This window comes from Tachysurus vachellii, chromosome 13, assembly GCF_030014155.1.
Source record: "Tachysurus vachellii isolate PV-2020 chromosome 13, HZAU_Pvac_v1, whole genome shotgun sequence".
Classification (NCBI taxonomy): Eukaryota; Metazoa; Chordata; class Actinopteri; order Siluriformes; family Bagridae; genus Tachysurus; species Tachysurus vachellii.
In genome coordinates, this window is record NC_083472.1 from 13244107 (window position 1) to 13263653 (window position 19547).

Below are 19547 nucleotides of genomic sequence, written 5' to 3' on the forward strand. Positions count from 1 at the left end.
TGTATGGTGCAACAAATATTAAGTATTGCATCATTAGAAGTGACCTTTTAGCTTTTGCAGACACTTTTCCGTCTTTCCAGTTGAGCTCACCAGTGTGAATTATTCAGTGAGAAATCTGGAGCAGATTTATGTCTGGCACTTAATAAAATCAGAAACTACTTGATTATGTAATTAATTCTGTAGGTTTTTTCAATAAGGCTGTTTATTACCATAAAGACTGAAAAAAGATGAACCCACATTCCTAATCCTTCTGTCTCCATCATGTGGAACGTCTAATAGAACATGAAGACAGTTTCACTCATACCAAGGGCAGAATGCCAGGGCTTTTATCATGCCAAAATATTTCTCTTCTCCACTAACCTTATATTTTATATAGCATTTTCTTTATTGTATGTTTGTTTGTTATTGTATTGTTTAGGTGTGCCCTGCGATGGGTTGGCACTCCGTCTGGGGTGTATCCTGCCTTGATGCCCGATGACGCCTGAGATAGGCACGGGCTCCCCGTGACCCGAGGTAGTTCGGATAAGCGGTAGAAGATGAATGAATGAATGAATGAATGTATTGTTTAGTATTATTTGTCATATATTAATATTATTTGTAATATTTGTCTTACTGTACTTAATTTATTGTATTTGCTTGTATCATTTGTGTGTGCGGGGGGGCACGGTGGCTTAGTGGTTAGCACGTTTGCCTCACACCTCCAGGTTTGGGGGTTCGATTCTGGCCTCTGCTTTGTGTGTGTGGATTTGCATGTTCTCCCCGTGCCTCGGGGGTTTCCTCCGGGTACTCTGGTTTCCTCCCCGGTCCAAAGACATGCATGGTAGGTTGATTGGCATCTCTGGAAATATTGTCCATAGTGTGTGAGTGTGTGTGAATGAGAGTGTGTGTGTGCCCTGCAATGGGTTGGCACTCCGTCCAGGGTGTATCCTGCCTTGATGCCCAAAGACGCCTGAGATAAGAATAGGTCGGGAAGAATAGGTCGGGTAAGTGGTAGAAAATGAATGAATGAATGAATGAATTTGTGTGTGCTGTTTGTGCACTTGTGCTGAGTGTGTGCACTTTGTATATTCTGATAAATAAACTTGACTTGACTTGGAACCTACTAGAACCTAAAAAGAATTAAATGATGCTGTCCTGCTTCTTGCTTCCACAATTTTCTTTTTACTCTTTCAAACAATACTGTAATGGTATATTTTAGCATGATGAGGAAATCTGATATCCTAATAATTAACAGGGTATTATGCTAGTATACATCACAAAAACCTTATTTTTAAATGCAGTGTGCTACATGAAATTTTTGCTTCAACATAAAAATCCATATATATATATATGAATGATACGAGCAAATACAATAAATTAAAATAATATTAATATAAGACAAATAATACTAAATATATATATATTCGTGAAAAAATAGGGCATCCCATGAAAGCCTGTGTTTTTTTTAAATAGTTAAACATATGGGCCATTTATCATCATTTTAACAATACTGGAATATTCGAGTAATATAACTAAATAAATAAATCCAAAGAAATGTCTTTTTTTTGAATGATCTATAAAATGTAATAAAAAAAATCTTATTGCTTGTGAGAAAAATGCAAGGATACCCCCGCATTTATTTGTATTTAAAATGGATAAAATGACCTACAGGTGGATGACATCAGAAATTATTAGAACATTGTTACAGAACAGGGGGCACGGTGGATTAGTGGTTAGCACGTTCGCCTCACACCTCCAGGGTCAGGGGTTCGATTCCCGCCTCCGCTTTGTGTGTGTTGAGTTTGCATGTTCTCCCCGTGCCTCGGGGGTTTCCTCCGGGTACTAAGGTTTCCTCCCCCGGTCCAGAGACATGCATGGTAGGTTGATTGGCATCTCTGGAAAATGGTCCCTAGTGTGTGATTGCGTGAGTGAATGAGTGTGTGTGCCCTGCGATGGGTTGGCACTCCGTCCAGGGTGTATCCTGCCTTGATGAATGTTACAGAACATTTTGAAGAAGGCTTGTCTTATTTAAATTTCAGATATTTAGTTTGGTTTGCTCTTAATTGTTGAAGTGAGATGTATAACCATGGTAAAATCCAAAGAGTTCTCTGAGACCTTCAGATAGAAGATTGTTGATGCTTATGAATCTGGTAAGGGATATAAAAAGATCTCAAAATAATTTGTAATCAGCCAGTCCACTAAAAATCATTCACAAATGGAGAACATTTAAAATAATTGCCAGCATGGAAGTCCCCAAAAACCCTAAAATATCATAACAGAACTTACAGCAAGCTCTTGCTACAGTTGATGTCAAAGTGCACAAATCTTCAATCAGAAGGAGACTGAACTTTAATTTTCATGGGATATATCACAGAATTATCAGAACCATGCATGGGAATATTAGAACATACAGTTGTGTTTTTTGCACCATGGACATATTCTTTGATATGCTTTACATGGTATTTGGACTTGGATTGTTTACTCCTTTAACTACTTGTACTACAGGAAGCATATTTTTTCTTTTGCTTTTATAATCACTCTGTAATGTTGGCTAAAGGTACAGTGAACAGTTGATGTGTTTGACTGCATCCGGCTCATTGTTTTGGCTCTGAGTGAGGGTGCAGACGTGAGGATTGACTCAACCCCACTTCTCAAGTGCAGAATCTTAATAAAGGATCGTGAGAATTTGATCACAGCTCCAAGAATAGCCATTATAGAAATGGTGGAACTTCTTTTTTGTCTTTACTCGGAATATAGGTTTTGGCAAGCTCATATATCCTCTCACACATCCCATTTGCTCTGGTGATTAATTCTGTAGGTTGTTTTCTTTGGATTAACCATTTACAAGAATTCAATTGTTGCAACAGAGTAAAAATAACAACATATTCAAATTACTGGGTAGCTTTAATTAGAAGCACATAGGATCTTTTCTTGGGATTACATTTACAGGCTCATTTCAGGAAGAAACTGTTGCACAGTTTCCTAGTAAAAATACTTGGTACGTGTGTGTTGCTCTACTAGGCCACAATATGATGACCCCTATCTTCTTTTACATCCTTCCGATGTTTATTTGTGTAGCTGACATGCAATAGGATGTTAATAACATTTAACATGTCTTTTTTCTTCTTCTTCTTCTTCTTTCTTTTTTAGATAAGATATTCCTTTATTCGTCCCACAATGGAGAAATTTCTCTGTTACAGCAGCAAAAAATATTATTATTAAATATAATATTATATAGGGGGGCACGGCGGCTTAGTGGTTAGCATGTTCGCCTCACACCTCCAGGGTTGGTGGTTCGATTCCCGCCTCCGCCTTGTGTGTGTGGAGTTTGCATGTTCTCCCCGAGCCTCAGGGGTTTCCTCCGGGTACTCCGGTTTCCTCCCCCGGTCCAAAGACATGCATGGTAGGTTGATTGGCATCTCTGGAAAAATTGTCCGTAGTGTGTGATTGCGTGAGTGAATGAGAGTGTGTGTGTGTGCCCTGCGATGGGTTGGCACTCCGCCCAGGTTGTATCCTGCCTTGATGCCCGATGACGCCTGAGATAGGCACAGGCTCCCCGTGACCCGAGGTAGTTCGGATAAGCGGTAGAAAATGAATGAATGAATGAATGAATGAATAAATAATATTATATAATATAATATTAAACAAATATAATATAATATACATATGTTTCCATGGTGCAATCAGACTCTGTCCCTGGACACACCCAGTGCCATTTCTGGTAGGTACTGTGATCCCATAGGAAGGCCGGTGTTAGGATGGTTAAGAGAGTCTTCCTTTCCCGTTCACAAAGGTATTGTCCTGGTGACAGACAGACTGCCGACACATAACCCCGCTCAGGAAGTGTGTCTCCATGGCCAAGGATTGGAAGGAAGGGCACACACTGATGACACACACTCTGAACATCTTAACAAAGGCCACAATAATTGCAGGAATGTCAAGAATATGTTGCAAAATCTTCTTTGGAAGTGAAATGGAAAACAACAAATATGTTTTGCATTTTAAATCAGTAGGAAGCTACAGAAATGGAGAAACGCCATGATTTTTCTTTGTCTAGCATCATCCAGGAATACAATATATCTGTCAACATTCAACCCTGCAAAAATAACAAATAAATGTTGCTTATATTAATGCCATAGCTGTTATTACTATCCATATGTTGGCCTTGAAAAACTCATAGAAAACATTAATTGTGTGTTTTTTTCCTTAAAATTAGACTGTGTATATTTTTTGTTATATTAATCATGTTTCATTTTTAGTCAGGTTTGAGCTTTAAAAAAGTCTGGGTATGTAAAAGTCAATCATTGCAATAAGCTGTTATGTATAAATATATAAATCTTTATTGATGTCTGGATAAAATACAATTATAATGAATGAAAACAATATCTCAGTGCATACAATATACGTTGCCAATGGACACAAATAAAAATATTATCTGATATCAGGTACTGAATTAAAAATGGAATATCTACCAATAAACACTGGTAACTAAGAAAAATGGACAGCACGTAACAAATAGGAGTAATAGTTTTCTCCTGCCTGACAACAATCTTGGGTACAAGGCCACACGCTTCTCATTGTCCCGTTACAGAATCGTTAATGATATTACCTGCATGTGTGCATATGCTTCTGCTATAATTTGTGATGACTATATATATGTAGAGACCAGCCTGTTAAAAATTATATTACTTGGTAATCGTTTAGCCTGCCCTGCAAGCTTTAGTCAGATTATAGCACAAGCACAGGACCAGTAGCATTCCTAATAAAATAAAACAGGTCAAAAAGTGGACATCAACTATCATGTATACAGTGTAAACAACCCAAAGGTTATTAGATATTGAACTATGACCTAGTATTAGATAAATGCAGGGCAGAGGGAAACTTTATGTGTGATAGATTAGTCTTTAATTATTTAAAAAAGAATTCTTATTGGAAAGTGATTGGACTATTTATACTATGTCTATTTTATCATCTTACAAAAGTGGTCAATTTTCAATAAGTATTATTTATTAAGACTTTTATTGTAGCATATGGCAAGTATAAATAGTTCATAAAATCGTTCATACTGAGTTCAATAAAATAAACAGTTTGGTGTAAACACTGTCTTACAGAGTTCAGATCACATTTCCTCTCAACATAAATGATTCTGTGATGATTCAAAATGATTCAATAATTAATTGAATGCTAAATATTAATGCTAGGTATTAATTGTGTTAATCTAATCGTAATTTATTTCTAAAAAAACCCAAAACAATAATAATAATTAGTGCAACAGTATAAATAGGGTATAACATTGAGAGCAGTATGTGAATTCAGGTAATAAAAATACAAAGAAATGCATATGAATTCATACAAACTGTTAGATCTGAACAAGTTTACATGCAGTTATGATCTATAAGGAAGGGCAGAATTATAAAGGAAAATTATTCAATCAAGTATTGTCCTGAAAATTTCAACGAGACAATTTAATGAGACAATAACACTCCTGTTTTATCCATGGATAAAAAATATTTTCCTTAAAGTAACATTAAGTCATATACCAAATATCTATGTGAAAAGTAAAATAAAATAATTTCCAGTTTCTTTTCATTAAACTATTCAAATTAGTAACTCAATACAGAATTTTTTCATTTTAAACTTAAATTTTGATTTTATGGGAATGTGAGATTTGTTGAAACAAGGCTATAATACAAGATTTAATATGTTGCTCTTTTTGTGTTCACAGTAGATTGCAGTAATACCTGAGGTGGTCTATATGTATATATCACAGTGGTATGTTGTAATGTGTTTCAAAAAATGTCAATGAGTCAAAGCACGCAATACCGCAGCATTGTACTGCTGTACACTGGAGGAGATCATACTGATGTAACAGTGCTGGATCTATACTGACCAATATACATGTCAAAATAGTAACAGAATTAGTTAACAAAATCTTTAGAAAAAAAGCTTCCTAAAATTAAGAAAAGATTAAGTAGTAAGTGTAATAGTCCAGGTATTGGTAGGAGGCCCTGAAGGCTCATGGGTAGCAGCTGGAACCTCAGACAGGTGGTGTGGAATAGCGGACAACATAATTGTAGTCTGGTGGAGGGCTATGACATTCCAGCTCTGGATCCAAAGAGGAATCTTCCAGACTAGTGAAGTCTAGTGAAGGTACGGATGGAGGATATTTCTCCTTCTCTCCCTCTGAAAATACAGACTCCTTACTCCTCCTGAAGCAGAAGAAAACATATGAAGTCATTTAAAGTACTCCAAATGTATTCAATATGTATAGTCTATTTCATATTTGGAGCAATGGTGATAGATTCCAGGCCAATTTTTTAAAAGTATCAATCACTTTGTAACTTGTACCAACGTTGGCAACGTTGTTTATTGCACTAAAAACAGTTGAATTTCCCCATCTGTTGCTATGGGGTTTTAAAGTAAACTAGGTAGACACAGTGAACTAAATCATTTGGGGTATCATGTAAATCACTGTGGGATCAGTCTGTGGGATCTTTGGTGAAAACATACACACAATCTGGAGTGCCATACTTTCAAGGGTCTGTAGGTACTAATGCTTTCTAAAGAACATACAACAGTATGATCTATTGCCCTCAAAGCACATGTGTGCATTGAATGGATGGAGTCCCAAGTGGAATTCATGCACACAATGCTGATGGGGACAAGAAGAAGTAGTAAAGTTTTAGAAGGTCAAAGGTGGCAGTGATCAAGTGGTCTCTCAACAGGAGCGCCTCACAGCAATGTATAGATCATTCTCTGCATGCCTGAAGTGGCTTTTTTTTACCCTAGTGGAGAGGCCATGGCAACATGGGCAAGGTTCTGCGAGCAAATTGTGGGCTTTAGTCAGTTTTTGTGTGATGGAGAGCATTGGTTTGGGGAACACTGTAAATAGTTAGGAAGAAGGAGCAGCAAGACAAGCAGTTGTGGAAATTAGGCAGGCAGGGTGTTTACAGTGAATCCAGTCCATTTTTCCTTATTGTTAATACAAGGGTGCTCAAAAAAGACAATAAGCCCATGTCTGATATTAACAGCAGCTGTACTGCTGTTGTAGTTAATTGTAATTATTTGTAAAATAATTAACAACAACAAAATCTATTCTCACATAAAACCACACTTCAGCCTGTATCTGTCAAACATAAGAAAGATCTGCCTAATTAAGAGGAAGAGCTTGCCTGACTATAACAGAAGAAATCACTTATGATGACTTTAATGATCAAGTGAAACCACCATCCAGGTGCCAGTAAGCTATAATCAGAACACTACGCACTAAGATGTCCTGGAATCAACAACTGGCTTATACTGTATAGTCAACTATAGTCAACAAACAAATTGTCTCCTTTTGCCAAGCAGAAAATGCTCCTGGAGTATCACTTTAGTTAAGACGTCTTGATCATTAGCTAATACTCTGCATAAAAAACCACCAGTGGAATTTAAACAGAACAGGAAAAACACTCATTTGTGTGGAGAATTCATATAGAATCATTCCAGAATCTTTTTTTATACTAAGCATTATCTTCTGATATTCAACACACAAGGGAAATATATATAACTCTTTATAGATCTGAAAACGTACATTAAGGTCTCTCACTGTGGTGTGTTTTGTGCATGGCCATTTCTCTGCAGGCCATTTTTAAGATCTTCTGAGCACTGTCTACAGAGAAATGGGTGCCACTTACCAAGACTATAGGAATGCTGACAGGAATTTGGCACAAGATTTAAACAGAAAAAGTCCTGTTGTTCTTTACTGGCCCAACGAGGTCTAGTATGATTGCATGTTTTTCAGTTTAGTAGGTGAGAAATCCAGTACCATGCAGGCAGAGCAGACAAAGACATTAGTCGCGAGGCCCCGTAGCCAATGTTAACGAGCCACACTTTCAGCACTGCTTTTGTAGTCTAGCTGTTGGGTTTGTCATCTTGAGCAATATTCCTCCCCTGTGCCATTGTGAGGCTCTCTTGCCAAGTCACCTCTTAAAAAGAGAGAGGCAGTGACTGGGAGTAAGAGTAAAGCAGGGGGATGTACAAAAAAACTATGACAATTCTTGCATATACATTCTCACCCAGTGGGAGGGTTACCAAGGAGATACTTCTTCCTGTAGTGCTTGATGCTGTGAGTGACATAGCTTTAACAGTATTATTAACTCTGCACTTACGCCAGGGCCATGATACTTAAGGGTCGAACCAAGGAATCCAAATGCTTCAGCTTCTTCAGATCATCAGAGGACAGACCCATGCCACTGTCCGAATGTCCTCCCTGCAAAAGACAGTATGAGAAAACACATGATCTGAAATGAGTAATGACATTAAGAGAAAAATAAGCATCTGTGGTATTGCTGTCAGTGTAGAAGTGCAGTGTTGTTGTGCAGTGTTTTGTACTATTGTTGGAAACCATATGTTTTTTTTTTAAATTTTGTGTCAGTGTGGGTGTGGTGTGAGAACAAACTCCCCACCTCATGCATATCATTTGTTCCACTCTCCATTGTTACTTCATCAAAGGTTTTTATGCTGTCTGGGCAAACCTTGATGTTCCTGAGTGAATCAAAAGTTCAATAAAAGGTTAGTATTGACACAGTTGTGTGAATACGATCATTTCCAGTGTTTGTGGAGCAAAATCTTAATAAGGGGTGCCAATAACTTTCCCTCACTGTTGCTTTTGAACAGTGGTTCTGCACATTCATCTTTTTTCGCACCAATCTATTCTTCTTGAATTCTTCTTACATGACTGATGCTCGCAAATGTTTATGTGCATAATCTTTACATAAACATATTTTTTAATAAATCAAATTTTTATTGCAACTTTATACAAAGTAATGTGATTTAAATAAACAATACAAAAGTCTAAATATAATACATAAAGTGTTTTATGGTTCCATGAGCTTCCATGAGTGTATGTGCTTAAAAAGAAGTCCAGACCATGTTTTCTTAGAATGTCAGACTTATCAAATAGCTGCTTAATTCAGGCTTTGGGAAAGCTGTCATTACTGCATTTCAACACCAATCTTAATAAATACACTTAGCTAACCTGAGAAAATACAACAGTTGAATAAATATTATCTTTACCAGACATAAATTCTGAGAGTGCATTTGTGGCTAGGGAGGAAATTCCATAAGGGGCCCATAGCGCAATGAGCCTGTGACTCTCAGTGCTGTACCTGCCTTATCAGGAGCCACACAGAGCTTTTTGCCTTCAGCCTTAATGTACTGCTAATGAACAGTGAAAACTGTGTTCTAATATATAAAATATTTGATATACAAAAGAGTAAATCAGAATTTAAAATAACTATAGACAACAATGTTCCCACACTTAATCTACAGTACATTTTAAAATGATTAGGCTATTTGCACAGCAGCCCAATAGAAAAGATTTGTGCAAATTAATACATGCACAAAAGTCAACAATATCCATGATCAAATATTGTAGATTTTGGAGAGTTGGACATATCACACACAACAGCTGCTGCAGTCTAAGGTTTCAAGCAATTATACATATATGTCTATAATGATATGCTTACCACGAGCCTCCTGAGGTTCTGAGGGAGACAGGTCTCAAAGAAGTTTCCTCTGAATGGTCTGTATTTAACGGATCTTCTTTAGTCAGCAGTGCTGTGTTGATTGGAATGTAATGTTTACCCTCCTGAAAGAAAGTTAAACCATTTTTACTGAGGCCCCCACAATAACAATGACATCACCAGGCCTATGCTATTGCAGTATGAGGTAAGTTTAGAGAAATCTGAACTTCTACATTCAGTATACAGTACGTACTGTGGGGACATTTCATATACAGCAGAATTACCTGAGACAAAAGAAAACATCACACTAAATTAATCCTCTGAACATGAGACAGTATATTTAAGCACTGAGGTGCTTACTGATATCTAAACATTCCAGACTTCTTTAATCCTAATTGAGTTTGAGTCAGAATGGATTCCATCATTGATATCTAGAGTTGATATCTCGCTTCCACATTAGTTTGTAGTTTAATATGGGACAATTAACTCTCTCTCCCGTATCAAAATGTTGACAGGCTTACAACATTATACATTCTGTTCACACACTCTTTGAACTGTCCCTGTTTAATAATGAGCCAGGACGCAAGTTTCTTTTATCAGGATTTAAACTAAGCCTTTCCAGAGTGTATACTCTGGCAAAGTTAAGACAAAAATGCAAGCTTGGTTTAACTTTGTAAAAACAAACATAACGGCACAAATCATTTTATACATCTTGTACTGGTGTAGCTTTCCTCCTTTTCTTTTGTCAAAGGAAGTGACTAAGATTGTTGATTGACGTTTCCCTTCTCACTTACTCTAATATCCTCGTACTCCTTGTAATATCCTCACCATACCTAGAACCAATCAAAACTGCCACTTCCTGAGAGGATACTGAGCACAATGACTCATTTACTGAATCAATGCCCAAAATTCATTTTTATGGATTTTTCTTTTTATGTTATATAGCCTCAGCAAGGGTTCTAGCTTTGGCTATAGGGCTAATAAATCAAAGCAGGTTTTAGAATTGATATCCTTTTAAACAAATTAATGATCATTTGAACAATTCACTCACCTGCTGCACACTCGCCTGAAGCAGGTCTCCTAGTCTCTCCACTAGCTCTGTAAAAGTGGGCCTCTGCTGTGGTTCTCCATGCCAGCAGTCCAGCATGGTCTCATATCTACAAGGGCCACATACATAAACACACAGAATAATAATAATCATCATCATCATATAAGAAATATGCTTAGAAGCATACTATATTTATTTATTCATTAGATGGCCTGACACTACACATACAATATCTATACATACAGTTATATATCAAGTTGTCAACACATTAGTGCAGAGGAGTATATCATAAACATAGTCACAGTGCTCTGTGCAATGCATTCATAAATCTCTTTCCCCTTGCAACCATTAAGTCTATCTTGAGTTACCACCTCCCCAACACTACAGGCTATCTGACCTGACCTCTACGTTTCTGCCAGCTCATTTGCCTTTATCCTATTATAGTCTGTCATTAATAATTTCTGGTGTCACATGAGCGGTTAATTCTGTTGCTTTCAACACAAACATTAGAGGTGAGAGGCGCCTTCTTTGCCTTTGAAGAGCTGTCAGCACCTCCCTCCATGTGGTACATCTCAGCTCCATATATCGGAGTAACTGTGATAAAGGAATTCAGGTATGAGGCTCTGAAGCAGTTGTGAGAGTGGAAACAGGGAATGATTGTGCCAATCCTATTTTAATTGTATTTCTCGACAAGGATGTTATTTACATGCATTCTCATATGTACATGTACCTGTACATGTACCTGTTACATATTCTCAGTTTAAGGCTAAATTGACCTCTATTAAGCATTTTGCTTTGTTTTCAGAATATATATTTCCACATATTCTTCTCTTTGATTGTTGGTATGATTCTCTAATTACTTGGCAAGTAAAACACCTAATTAAATAAAACGATTTCTGCTCTGCATGGAGATCACTGACTAACATAAACTTGGTATAGCAGCTGGTTATTTCTCATCGATCACTATGTTGTGTGTTTTATAATACAGTCAAAAAAAAGATTTCATTAGAGATTGTGTAATCAAGCATCAGATTTTATGTTGATGCTACATATGCTAGGTCTGCATTCTTTGGGCAGTTTTTAAATGTGTTTGGTGGACTAAGACCTGAATTCTTGACAGAGTGAATCAGGCTGAACTAAAGTCTGGAAGGTCACATTCCTAATCAGTGAAGAAACGATGCTGATTTATCACCCAAAATATTTTAATCTCTTTTATCACACACATTATGAGGTGGTTTAGACAAGGGTCAGAATCAGGAGCATGACTGATGCCTTCATGTGAGATCAATGTCTCATGTGAGATCAATATCGCAGGCATGTGGGAGCTCTTGCTCTTCTAAAAAAAAAGATAGAGATGATTCAGAATACTATATTAAACCAATTCCATTAACAAATTCTTTGGGGCCACATGAATAGTCTTTGTCCTTTAGGATGTAAGAGAGTAACTTGGCACCAGCTTGACATCGTTTATGAGAGCCTAGGTACCTCATCCATAAAGCCTGATGTCTGGACCACATTTTTCAAGTCATCTCCAATCATCATTTTACCTTGTCTTCTTAAGTGTATTTTCCTTGACTTGGTATGAATGGTTGCAAAAATGAGACCTGTTAACATTCTATTTCCTAAATCCTAGTGTATATATAACACTGCATTTAACCTTCTGAAATCAATAAAAATGAGGAATTTGACACAATTGAATAGCTAGCAGCTTGCAAAGGCTCATATTTCAAGAGATTTAGTGTAGCAGCATTCTGATTAGGAACAGGCAGTAACACTCTCCAGACTGAGCTTTAGACTGAAGCCCCTTACTGAGTCCTCTAGACTAGGTGCACAAAAGCCACAGTTTTTATCGAAAGACACAGAAAATCTGAGCTTTCCTCTTTGGACTGATGTAAAATTGATGTCATGTCCAGCTTATACCTATTTACATCTAAAGTTATAGGCATATGTCTATTTAGCTAGATCAGACAGATACCTAGTTTTTTCAAGCATTCATTAGATAATTGTATCATCGTAATCTAGCCTTTGTTCTTTTCAGATTTCTTGTTCCGTCTCTTTACTTGAATGCATAGGTTTTTTGTAGTCTCTCCAAGTTCACATAAAATTCTCAGAAACTGTTCAGCAGCATACCATGCTGTGTCCAACAGCAAAAACAGCCTTCTCTCTTATAAAGCATTAATGATTATACAATTGCTGTCAAAAGCCTTCATAAGACGTGACCATCTTCAACTGTGACCATTTTCAACTGTGACCATCCCTTCAACAAGAATATTTTGTGACACTTGAATTATGTTATAAAGTACAAAAGTATAATTTATATAAAGTATTTATACGTTTTCAGAGTGACTCTTACATTTCAGAGGAAGCATACTCAGGAGCTCGCATTCTGGTGCCTTCTTTCAAGCGGCAGCAGAATTCCTCATCGATTTGTACACCAGGATAAGGAGAGGCACCTGGGGAGAAGAAAGAGAATGGTTATCAGAACAGCTATGAAGCCATTTCCTGCTGCAAAGAATTGATCACTTCAAAGAGTTTGTTAAGGAAGCCTTCAAATTGCAGAACGGTTTTACAGCAGAGAAAAGTGAGAAGCACAGAATTACAAATAGTGGGACTTTACAGTATGCATATGAAGAAAACGATCAAAAGAAGGTTTGTAAAAGCATAAGTTAGCTTTTAGTATGAATACATTCGGACACAACCTGCATAAATTAGCAACCCACAAGAGTGGGGGCTGCAACTGAATCCAAAACATGGCAGGGCTTATGAAGAATATTTTTGCGTACTTGCTTGAAATATTTCATATAATATCCAATACAAATAAATGGAACAAAAAAAGGGTTAACCCTAGAGCAAATTATGGTTTATTCAGTCACACTAATAGATACGTCGCTAATAGATACATAATACACACAAACAAAAAAGGCTAGAAGTCCACCACACAAAGTTAAGAGCACAAAACCACAACCCAAAGATATATGCATGAGAGTGTATTTTGGGTCTGATGTGACTATTTGCTCTTTAAACATTGTCACATGACTCTGGACAACTCATGGTTTCCCCTACGTGACTTTGTGCAAGGACATGAAGAAACACAACACATGGTGAAATGCTTTTCTCTGTGAATGTGAAAACTCAGATTTCTTGCAATAAGCCATGTAATAAAATACAATGAGTGTATATTAAGATAGCACCAAATACAAAAATTCCACATTTCCACATCAGTTTGACACATATAAGGCTTGTGACTTTTTTTTTACAGGTGATTACATAATATTTACCTGATGCCATATGTCTTTATTTCAAATCACATTTATGTATGTAGTTAGCATGTACTGTATTTGCTAGATGACTGTGACCTACACCCACCAGGGGCAGGGCTGATATTTACCCAGAGAGAAGATCTCCCACATTAGAACGCCAAAGGACCAAACATCACTCTGTGTAGTATAGATCTTGTCAAATATGGCCTCTGGCGCCATCCACTTAAGAGGAAGTCTGGCCTGTGGAAAGAGTGGCAGATTAGTCGAAGTGTTCAGCCAGACCTCTGATTCACCTGAGTGAACTATATCCATAAACACAGACAAACAGACTGTAAAACTGTGCAAATCTGCTTAAATACGAAATCAGCATGACATCTGTGACCAAATTCGACACCAGGCAAACATCCTCTGAACAGAATAATATTGTCAATGGCTAATAAATGCCTGAGCACATGCCAGCAACTCTTGGCATCAGCAAAATCATTTTTCCATTTTTCAATTCTAGTCAACTCTAAGGCTGTTATCCATCTAGTTAAAAACTTAAAAGTGCACACTTACATCTCCTTTGCGGACATAGTCTGGGTCTTTATACACATCTCTGGCTAGTCCAAAATCGCATATCTTCACAACATTGTTTTCGGACAAAAGGATGTTCCGTGCTGCCAAATCACGGTGAATACACTGGTGGAAAAAAGGCAAATTCTTGACTTATAATATGTTTCAAATTCATACATGTCAGACTTGAAGAGAGGAATTGTCTGGGTTGCCAGTATTTGATGTTTTATCTACCATGTGGTTCAACACATGGAAGAAAGGTGTGATAATGTGGAGCAGCTGATGTGATCATGCAGAACGTGAGACTTAAAACACAGTAACATGAGCTCCACAGTCCAATCAAATAAAATCTAATGTCCATATTACATTTGTGAATTTGCCCTATTTGTGTGTGAGCATATTTGTGCAGGTTTACATGTGTGCAGTAAATTAGGTAACCAGAAGAACTTTAGTTAAACTAATACATTGTTTCGCTGGATACAGCAGAACACTTGAGTTTCTGATGTGCAAAAGAATAGAAATTAAGTACTGAAAATCAGACACCAACCCTGTTTAACAAGCAGGATTTGGAATTATCGGTACTTAGGGCATTTAATTATTATATTTTATGCACTTACTTTTCGTGAAGCCAAAAACTCCATGCCTTTGGCTACTTGAAAGCTGTAGCAAATTAAGTCCTCTAGTGTCAACAATCTCTTATACAAATCTTCAGATTCTGTGTAAAATAGTAAAACAAAATCAGCAACAAAAAAACGTCCATTTGTAACCACTGAAGAAACATAAGACATGAAGTCTTCCCAAGGCCTTCTCTACCCCTGATAATATGCAGAAGATAAACATTCCCTGAGAAGCCTGTATGTTTGTCTTGAACTTTGAGTTGTTTTCCTCAGATGCTTCCTTATGTTGTAAATATAGCTGAAATTTCTGGCATTTATTTTTAGATGTTTGAAATAGCTTGTCCTCGGGTGTGGCGGTGGTGTGTTTTTGAGAGTGGAGGGGTGTAGATTGTGGGGGTGGGGGGTGGTAGTAGGGAGGGGGGAGGGTGCTTCCTCTGTTCTACCTGGATAAACAGTTTATCAATACCCAAAATAACAGGCAAAATACAGAATGCCGGGAACACATTAGCTTGTGTCTGAGGCAGGAAATAAAAAAAAAACAAGATCTACGCAGAGTAGGCGACAGTGGGTCGCGATAAATATAAATTGTATTTATGTATCCTGGAGGAAGCATCCGATCAAATTGAAATGGACAAAAACATCCAGAGAAGCCTTTGGAGCAAGCAGGGAGGGGTGTAGGTGAGAGGGGTAAGAATGTAGGAGGGGAAGGAAGACATTCAGCCACTACCTTCCTCTTCTTCCTCTGAGTCACAGTAGCTCTTATCTTCAATGAAGCCTGAGCTAGCTGAGCTTCCCGTGCTAGCCACACTCTCTAGTCGACGCTTGAGAAGTTCACTTAGTTCGCACCCTGAACTTGGCAACATCGCCTTTCCATCCTGAGACTAATCAGGGAAATATGCAACAGTTAGTATAAAAAAGTCATGTCACAGTCTTATTTACTCATCATATCCCAAAGCACATCTTATACTTACTTTATAAACCACAAAGTCTCCTCTCTTCCCCCTCAAGTAGTTAGAAAGGTTGCCATACTTGCAGAACTCCACAATAATCATCAGTGGGCCTGAAACAAGCAGTGATTAGTACATAATGTGGATGTCTTATCCTCGCTCATAGATTTTTTTAAATTAGGACATGAGCACTAGTCCCTATATTCTCACCTCCTTGCTTAGTACAGGCTCCCAATAGATTGACAACATTGAGATGGTGGCCAATATGAATCAGTATCTTCAGTTCGGACATAAGAGCTCTACATTCGCTGTTTGTAGCTCCTCCTATTATAGATGACAAGAGAAAAGGAGAAGGAAAATGGATTATCAGTAAAATCTTTTGAGTTTAATTCTGATCCAAGAATAAAGAAGGCAGAATAAATGGCTGCTCTTACAAAAGCACACACCATCCTCTGGAAGTTAAATGACTGATGAGCTGTATTTTGATTTTTGATAATTATAGATTTGACTGTAGTTTATAATACACATTAGATAAATGTATGAAAATATTTAAAAAGTGGATGTATCATCTAAAGGCCTAGTTACATTTTGTGTCTCTGCAACAAATGTGGAATTTATTTACACCACCCTGTTTTAAACAATGAACTATAACTTGCTATTTAAACAAATAAACAGATAACTTGAGAATGTGTCATTAATGATTAAGATGCTTCTAAACAGATATTAATATTAACAGGAAACACATACTTAAATCAATAGATAAAATAGCTGAATTATCATTATGTATGATAATACATAATGATACAACTTTGCTGACAGAATTGCACATATTATCGAGGTAAAAAATGAGGGTCAAGCACATGAGCTTGGTGAGCATTAAAGTCCACAGCGCCAGGAAAGGCTTTGTTTTCTAACATGTATTATTTTCTATGGTGTAACTCCATCAAAATGTCACAGAAAAGCTATGCCTACAGAAAGCAAGACTGGTGGTACCTCCCAAGGACTTCCATGAAGAAGAACTGCTGTTATATTTTAAGTTAATTTGACAATAATAAACCTGAGGACAATTTTTTCCATGGAACCTCCCTTGTTGTTTTACATTCTCAGACAGATTTGTTGTATGTAAACAGAAAGAAAATTAGCAAGATATTTCACAAAATGATTAGATTTAGTTTTTTTTTAAAAAACACTGACATTGTATTTCAAAACACACAGGAAAGTTAGGATAGTGGGCTGCTTTTTATTAGAAACTAACCCGGTCTGATTGAAACTAACCCAGGCTGATTGAACTAATCCAGGCAGCTTTTCTCTCTTAATGATTAATGCTTAAGGAGGATTGATAATGTGACCCCAATGGAATAATGCATCACTCTGATTTATAATCATCACACAACTTCTCACAAATACTGGAGAGGTTCTCGCATCTTTTCAAAGTAGCCGATACTCTCCACAAACTTTGATCTATATTGTAAGAGAACATATTTTGTCCAAGAGATTCTCAAGCTATGCAGTCTCATTTAACATTATACATTTTTATTTCTATCTTCCTTCTTCATATAGATTTGTTCAGAAAAATGCTGAAGGTGTAGTCCAGTTGTGTACTCTCACTGAAACATGCACACACTAGATTTTCTTTCCCAATAAAGCAATATATATGTGCTTATAAATCCAAGTGGGAATAACCATATTAAGCTCAGGATGATTTAAAAACATCTGCTTGAGGTTACTTAATGAAAATGTACATGAATAGTTGCATATGCATCACAATTAGACCTGACATTTTAACCTTTGTTTTATATCTGCACACTATCATTCTTAACAGCAGGGTCCTTAAACCCTATAACCCTCTAAAATAGCTGCTAATTATCTGCATCTATCTTGTGATATGAAAGGCTTTATGTAAGAGCAAAATGATCTGGCCTTGACAGGCTACTACATTAAATATGAATCTAATTTGAACAAATTAATATATAGAGACATATTCTTACAACATGGTTATTCTCTCAATGGTACACAAGTTCACTAGAAAGTGATTATGCAAAAGTTCAAACCTTTGATCTGGGCATCTGATAAAAAAAGCTTCAAAAGTTTATAACCAAACCAATGATTTGTCATTAACTTACCTTTCAGCATTTTAACTGCAACTGTTTTGCATGTTGAGAGTTTGTCAATGCCAAATGCAGAAGCCTCTACAACTTTTCCAAAAGCACCATGGCCCAATGTTTTACCTATGAGAGGGAGAGTGAGAGAGAGAGAGAGATATAGAGAGAGAGAGAGAGAGAGAGAGAGAGAGAGAGAGAGAGAGAGAGAGTTTGTCGGTTTACTTTGTCCTACCTCGAGGATCATAAATCAGGCCGCTTGTCCTGTCAGTAAAGATATGTGCCTGTAATTAAAACAATATGCAGAGCTTGGGACCACTACTCTAGCTCTCCACAGGGAATTTATGGGGTACTAAAGAACGTAAGACAAACACAGGTCAATGAGAAATAATGGTACAGTGCTTTTATCAGAAAAGCCAGACATCATGAAATGCAACGCCATATTCATACTGAGAACATTCAGTATTTGGCTTTTTTAAGACTAGCTCACTTTTTTGTGGTTCCTTTAGGTGTTTTTATGCTTATACCAATGTGTGAATAAAACTCACCCAGTCGAAGGCGGTCCCTAGGGAACTCCCATTTGCTGCTGTCATAAGGTAAACGATCCCACTGTTCATTAAGAGGCATCTGGTCAGGATCCATTATGATGGACAGGTACCCTGTCTTTAGATCTGCAGAACTTGGCTAAATGGAAGTAGAGGTTTGCATTTAATATTCTTTTACGGGTTCATTGAATAATGTTTTTGTCATAATGAGAAGAGACCACAAACTATAGTGTTATTACAAGATGTGGAGAGAAAACGCATAAAAAAGTGATTAAACGTTTTCTGTTACGGAAAACTCATAGATTTCCAATCTGCAAATATTCATAGAAATTCACAGTTTTCAAAACTTATGATAATATTGGCAAAGTATTGGTTTTCTAAAAAATTAAAGCCTTAATGTATTTGTTACCTTTCTCAGCTTGCGGATGAAGAGAATGAGCATGATCCAAAGGAATGTGGCAGCAGCTCCTGTGCACACAAGGATGATCACCTCGATATTCGGCTTGCCTTCATCGCCTGAAGTTAGATAAAAGCACATACCAATGGTTAAGCCGCTGTAAGCCAGCCCCCGAGGCACTTTTTGCAACTTTGTTAACTTTATTGTCATTTTGTTTTAATTCATTTTGTATACAGCTTGGACAAGCAGGCACATGGCATTGTTCATGCAATGTTTATTTCTGGAAAGCACACTTCCTCATTTATAGCATAGTCTATGCTCTGTGATCAATTACAAAAAATCCACCAGTCAGCATACTAACTAAGCCATTAGGAATCTATTTTTCCAGAAGACATGAAACGAATAATAAAGCAATCAAAGCACATTTCCCGCTCTATTTGGCTTTGGACAAGATTAATGCAGACACACACAAATATCCCAAATTCATTCACTTGGTAACACCAGACAGCATTTGCTTCTAAGAAAACAGAAGTGAACGTTAGTGACTGCTAGTGGATCATGTAAATGGACTCACTGAGAGAAGACACTGCTATG

At 37.1% G+C, this 19547-nt stretch overlaps 1 protein-coding gene across 2 annotated transcripts in view; it reads right to left on the minus strand.

Annotated features, from left to right (window-relative positions):
• Positions 1 to 4296: 4296 nt before the first annotated feature.
• kdrl (kinase insert domain receptor like) overlaps positions 4297 to 19547 on the minus strand; it is a 38487-nt gene continuing 23236 nt past the window's right edge. For both annotated transcript variants that reach the window (XM_060885973.1, XM_060885974.1), the window contains 15 exons: positions 18966 to 19072; positions 18560 to 18695; positions 18036 to 18140; positions 16123 to 16236; positions 15937 to 16025; positions 15693 to 15846; positions 14966 to 15063; positions 14352 to 14474; positions 13922 to 14033; positions 12887 to 12986; positions 10537 to 10642; positions 9489 to 9610; positions 8427 to 8505; positions 8130 to 8230; positions 4297 to 6188 (listed from right to left, as the gene is read on the minus strand). In XM_060885973.1, the coding sequence (XP_060741956.1) occupies positions 6017 to 6188; positions 8130 to 8230; positions 8427 to 8505; positions 9489 to 9610; positions 10537 to 10642; positions 12887 to 12986; positions 13922 to 14033; positions 14352 to 14474; positions 14966 to 15063; positions 15693 to 15846; positions 15937 to 16025; positions 16123 to 16236; positions 18036 to 18140; positions 18560 to 18695; positions 18966 to 19072 (1718 nt within the window). In that variant the 3' untranslated portion in view covers positions 4297 to 6016. The remainder of the gene's footprint in view (positions 6189 to 8129; positions 8231 to 8426; positions 8506 to 9488; positions 9611 to 10536; positions 10643 to 12886; positions 12987 to 13921; positions 14034 to 14351; positions 14475 to 14965; positions 15064 to 15692; positions 15847 to 15936; positions 16026 to 16122; positions 16237 to 18035; positions 18141 to 18559; positions 18696 to 18965; positions 19073 to 19547) is intronic.